At 28.4% G+C, this 5,402-nt stretch overlaps 1 protein-coding gene across 1 annotated transcript; it reads left to right on the forward strand.

Annotated features, from left to right (window-relative positions):
• The first annotated feature begins 205 nt into the window (after nucleotides 1–205).
• On the forward strand, nucleotides 206–3,317 carry LOC139091561 (heterogeneous nuclear ribonucleoprotein L-like). Its single transcript, XM_070641696.1, has 5 exons — nucleotides 206–464; nucleotides 972–1,110; nucleotides 1,862–2,012; nucleotides 2,077–2,281; nucleotides 3,135–3,317. Exons 1-5 carry the CDS (start codon nucleotides 317–319, stop codon nucleotides 3,245–3,247), a joined length of 756 nt encoding a protein of 251 aa, XP_070497797.1. The 5' UTR covers nucleotides 206–316; the 3' UTR covers nucleotides 3,248–3,317.
• The last annotated feature ends 2,085 nt before the right edge of the window (nucleotides 3,318–5,402 follow it).

The raw sequence follows: 5,402 nt of genomic DNA on the forward strand, positions 1-5,402 counted from the left end.
TTTAAGATTCTAACCTCAAAAATTGGAAATTTTAACCTCAAAAATATGAAAATTCTAACCTCAAAAATTGCAAAATTTTAACCTCAAAAATTCTCAATTTTCTTTACTTCCAGAACCACCACTCCTTGGCAATGCCGCACCCGGCTACACATACGTTCCGACCCAAGATTATTCACAAACAAATGGCACCGTCGTACCATCAATTCCAACACCGGGTACACCATTAACACCAACAATAACATCACCAACACTTACATCAGTTGTATCAGCTGGTGCCGAGCCATGGAAGCAATCACCAACACCACCACAAAGTTTAATGAAGGAACCGCCATTAACAGCAAATCGTAATACAACAACACAATTTGCAACACAAGGACAACAGCAGGCAGCCGTTATGATGGTTTATGGACTTGATGCTATGACATCAAATACCGATAAGCTCTTTAATCTCGTCTGTTTGTATGGTAAGTTGTGGCTGCATAGTGAGGTGAATAAGAGTCGATAAAGTAGATTGTGGTGAGTTGGTGGTGAATAGCTAGACATTGTCGGTAATGTAGGGTAAATTTGAATTTTAAATGGCCGTTAATGTTGTGAGTCAATTCTAAAATTAGACAGGATGTGGAGATCATAGATTGGATATGACTTGGGACTGTGCCATGTTAGTTAGAGTATGAATTACAGTTTTACACCTGCTTAATGGTGATTTATTGATGGATGTTATCGGGATCTAAGGTGTATTAAGTCATGTAGTTGAGTAGCATACGTTGGGTGACTTGCTTACTTCCTTGGCTAAGGCGCATTTGGGGATATTGTCGATAATTGATCTACAAGCATAACTCTGGGCATAGACTCGAATCTGGGTCCAACAGGGTCAACTTGAAGTCAACTGTCACGCAACAATCGGCCAACCTCACACCAAATCCTCACCTTATTCTCCACATTCTAACTCCACATATTATCTATTCCAACAGGAAATGTAGCCAGAATTAAATTCTTAAAGACAAAAGAAGGAACAGCTATGGTTCAAATGGGCGAACCAGTAGCCGTTGAACGATGTGTACAGCACCTTAACAACATTCCAGTCGGAAACAATGGAAAATTACAGATTGCGTAAGTATAATTTAGTTAGGGTTAATTAGACGCTGAATAGGAACAGTTAGTTAAAAGGGGTATCAAATTATGGTCTAAGGGGGATCCAAGGGTCATGGGTTGAGTTGAGACTGAAATGGGGAATGAATTGATTGGCTGATTTGCGGTATTTGAGGGTGTTAAGGGCAGTTAGGGCAGTTTGGGTAGTTTGGGCAGTTTGAGCAGTTTGGGCAGTTTGGGCAGTTTGGGCAGTTTGGGCAGTTTGTCCAAATGAGCAGTTTGGGTATTTTGGGCAGTTTGGACAGTTTGGGCAGTTTGGGCAGTTTGAGCAGTTTGGGCAGTTTGAGCAGTTTTTGCAGTTTTGGCAGTTTGGGCAGTTTGGGCAGTTTGGGCAGTTTGTGCAGTTTGGACAGTTTGGGCAGTTTGGGCAGTTTGGGCAGTTTGAGCAGTTTGAGCAGTTTAGGCAGTTTTGGCAGTTTGGGCAGTTTGTGCAGTTTGTGCAGTTTGGGCAGTTTGGGCAGTTTGGGCAGTTTGAGCAGTTTGGGCAGTTTGAACAGCTTAGGCAGTTTGAGCAGTTTGGAGAGTTTGAGCAGTTTGGAGAGTTTGAGCAGTCAGAGCAGTTAGGGCAGTTAGGGCAATTTGGGCAATTTGGGCAATTTGGGAAATTTGGGCAATTTGGGCAATTTGGGCAGTTTGGGCAATTTGGACAATTTGGGACAATAAATCAGCATAAAACACAATGTTAATCCAAAATTTCACCAATTTTTCACAGTTTCTCGAAGCAAAGCTTCTTATCAGAGGTAACGAACCCGTACAGTCTTCCAGACAACAGTCCCAGCTTCAAAGAGTATACCGGCTCAAAGAATAATCGCTTCCTATCACTCGCACAAGCCTGCAAGAATCGAATTCAGCCACCAAGCAAGGTATGACTCTGACTTTAGAATAGCTGAACATAACCTCAAAAAAATGGTGAATTTCTTTTTTCAGATTCTTCATTTCTTCAACACTCCACCAAGTCTATCCGAAGATCAATTGGTTGATATATTTGCAAAAAAGGACGTACCGCCATCGGCTGTACGAATGTTTCCACTTAAAACTGAACGTTCATCATCGGGACTTATTGAATTTCCATCCATTGCTCAAGCTGTACTTGCTATAATGAAATGCAATCATACGGCCATAGAAAGTAAAGGTGAGTGGAAATTGAAAGTTTTTGAAATTTTTTTTGAATGTCATTTCGTTTTTAAAATTCAAGAAATTTCAAATGTTTTCATTTCTATTTTTTTATTCTTAATTTTATTGAAAAATTTGACTTTTTTTTGATGTTTTGAAGAAAATGGTGAAAATGGTGGAAATGTTGAAAATTGTAAAAAAGTTAAAAATTGCGAAAAGGTGAAAATTTTGAAGTTGAAAAATGGTGAAAATGTTGATGTTGAAAATGGTGAAAATGTTGATGTTGAAAATGGTGAAAATGTTGAAGTTGAAAATGACGAAGTTGAAAAAAGTTGAAAAAGTTGAAAAAGTTGAAAAAGTTGAAAAAGTTGAAAAAGTTGAAAAAGTTGAAAAAGTTGAAAAAGTTGAAAAAGTTGAAAAAGTTGAAAAAGTTGAAAAAGTTGAAAAAGTTGAAAAAGTTGAAAAAGTTGAAAAAGTTGAAAAAGTTGAAAAAGTTGAAAAAGTTGAAAAAGTTGAAAAAGTTGAAAAAGTTGAAAAAGTTGAAAAAGTTGAAAAAGTTGAAAAAGTTGAAAAAGTTGAAAAAGTTGAAAAAGTTGAAAAAGTTGAAAAAGTTGAAAAAGTTGAAAAAGTTGAAAAAGTTGAAAAAGTTGAAAAAGTTGAAAAAGTTGAAAAAGTTGAAAAAGTTGAAAAAGTTGAAAAAGTTGAAAAAGTTGAAAAAGTTGAAAAAGTTGAAAAAGTTGAAAAAGTTGAAAAAGTTGAAAAAGTTGAAAAAGTTCAAAGCATCAAAAAAAAAGTCAAAAAAAATTTTTTTAAAAAATTAAAAAAAAAAAAAAAAATTAATAAAAATTTCACTTTTCTCAATTTAATTTCAGGAACCAAATTTCCATTCATCATGAAACTTTGCTTCTCATCATCCAAGAATTTGAATGTTAATTACAACAACGAAAATGAAAAAATGAACGGCGATAAACCAGATTCGGTGTAAAAAAGTTAAAAAAGCCACAAAAAAAGGATTAAAATAATTTAAAATTCTATAAAAAAAATGTAGAAATTAACAAAAAAAAATATTCGTGATGACAAAAAAATAAGAAAAAAAAACTTAATTTTTAAGAATCGTAAATTGTAAATTTTTTTGTTCCTCAAAATAAGTAAAAAAAAAAACGTTCAATTTTTAAAATTTACTTAGTTAAGTCAAACAAGACAAAGAAAATTAGTAGAAGACATTTTTAATTTTTTTCAAAATTTTTTTGAAATTATTTTGCGAATAGTTGATAGAATTTTTTCCAATTAAAGCCAAGCTTTCAATGCAATGGACGTCAATTTTTGGTCAAAAATTTGTGACAAATTTCACTTTTTTTTAAATTAAATTCAAAATTTGACGATCCAAAATGTTTCCTTTTGTTGAATTTTTTAATTGTTTTTTTCAATTAGTTTTTGAGGTTAACATTAGGAATTTTTTTCAAATTTTGAAAAAAAAAAGAAATTTTAAATTGAAATTTGAGTTTAAAATTGAATTTTAAAATTGAATTTTAAAATTGAAATTTAAAATTGAAATTTAAAATTGAATTTTAAAATTGAAATTTAAAATTGAAATTTAAAATTGAAATTTAAAATCAAAATTAAAATTCAAATTTAAATTTAAAATCTCAATTCAAAATTTAATTTTAAATTTAAATTCAAAATTTTTTAATTTTTCTATTCAAAAAATTGAAAAAAATTTCAAATCAAACTCATAAAAATCCAAAATTTTGTTCAAAATTTTTAAAAATTAATCCACAATTAATTGTGGACTTAAAGTTTATGCTACGTAGGATGCAGAAAAATAAAAAAATTTGTGTGATTTTATATAGATTTAAAAATGTGCGATATTTTGCGGACTCATGATAATTTTTAAATGGCTTAGGATAGTTTCCATATAGAATGTAAAAAGGAATTAGATTATATTAAATCAAAATGGCTTCATACCTAAGATTTTTTTTGAGCATGTCCTTGAGAATGTGAGGAAATAAAAAAATGTTAAAAAGTTTTTTTTGTGGATTTAAATTTGACTTTTTTTAAAATTTTGATTTTTATTTAATTTTTTTTAAATTTGAAATTTTATAACTTGAAAATTGAAAAATTTTAAAATTTAAGAAATTAAAAAATTAAAATTTTGAAAATTGAAAATTTGCATATTACAGTTTTAAAAATTTAAATTTAAAATTTTCAAAATTGAAAATTTGAAATTTTAAAATTTTAAAATTAAAAATTTAAATTTTAGGAATTAAAATTGAAAATTTAAAATTTTAATTTGAATTTTTTAAATTTTTCTTGATTTTTAAAAATTTTATTGATTTTTTAGAAAATTTTGTTTAGTTTTAATTTCAAATTTTAAAAATTTAGAAATTTGGAAAATTAAAAATTTTAAAATTAAAATTTTGAGTTTTTAAAATTGAAACTTAAACAATTTTAAAATTTATGGATTTTAAAAATTTTCAAAAATTTTTTAAATTTTTTAAATTTTTTAAAAAGTTAAAAATCAAATCCACAAAAAAAAAGAAATTAAAAACTCTGCAGCTATCGGACTAGTTAAAATAAATAGAAATCATAGAAATTACTGATACGAAGTCGAGATTAAAAAAGTATTAAAAAAATTACAAAACTTATTTCAAAAAATTATACACAACAAAAAAAAAAACATGAAAAAAGTAAAATTTAGACAATATTTTGAGAAATTAAGTAAAAATATGCAAAAATTAGCAACGTATGAAGGTAAAAATCGAGGATTTATGTCAAAAAAAACCGTTAAAATTTTAACAATTTTTGACATAAAAATTAAAAATAAAAAAATTCTCCAATGGCCGTAAAATAATTAAAAAAAACTTCCAGGTGGACACGCGGAAGTCAAAAAAGTACTTAAAAAAATATCATTAATGTAGATTCATATAAAAAAAATTTAAAAAAAAAACTTTTTGTAGTAAACATTTACATATCTCAGTTTTTAGGACGCAACAAGGAAGAAATGACAGAAATTTAAACATGGTAGAAATAATTATCATTTTAGACACAAAAAAAATAAAGAAATTTAAATTTATAGACATTTTCTTCAAATTTAAAAAAAGTTTAAAAAATAATAAAAAAAAAAGATTTTTGTAGAAAAT

The sequence above is a fragment of the Chironomus tepperi genome, unplaced genomic scaffold (genome assembly GCF_022539635.2).
Source record: "Chironomus tepperi strain 1889 unplaced genomic scaffold, CSIRO-AGI_Ctep_v1 contig_253, whole genome shotgun sequence".
Taxonomy (NCBI): Eukaryota; Metazoa; Arthropoda; class Insecta; order Diptera; family Chironomidae; genus Chironomus; species Chironomus tepperi.

Coding starts and splice junctions, on each gene's coding strand:
- LOC139091561 (XM_070641696.1), top strand. CDS start 317: ATGAAGGAACCGCCATTAACAGCAAATCGTAATACAACAACACAATTT. Junction 465..971: donor TAATCTCGTCTGTTTGTATG/GTAAGTTGTGGC, acceptor CTATTCCAACAG/GAAATGTAGCCAGAATTAAA. Junction 1,111..1,861: donor AATGGAAAATTACAGATTGC/GTAAGTATAATT, acceptor AATTTTTCACAG/TTTCTCGAAGCAAAGCTTCT.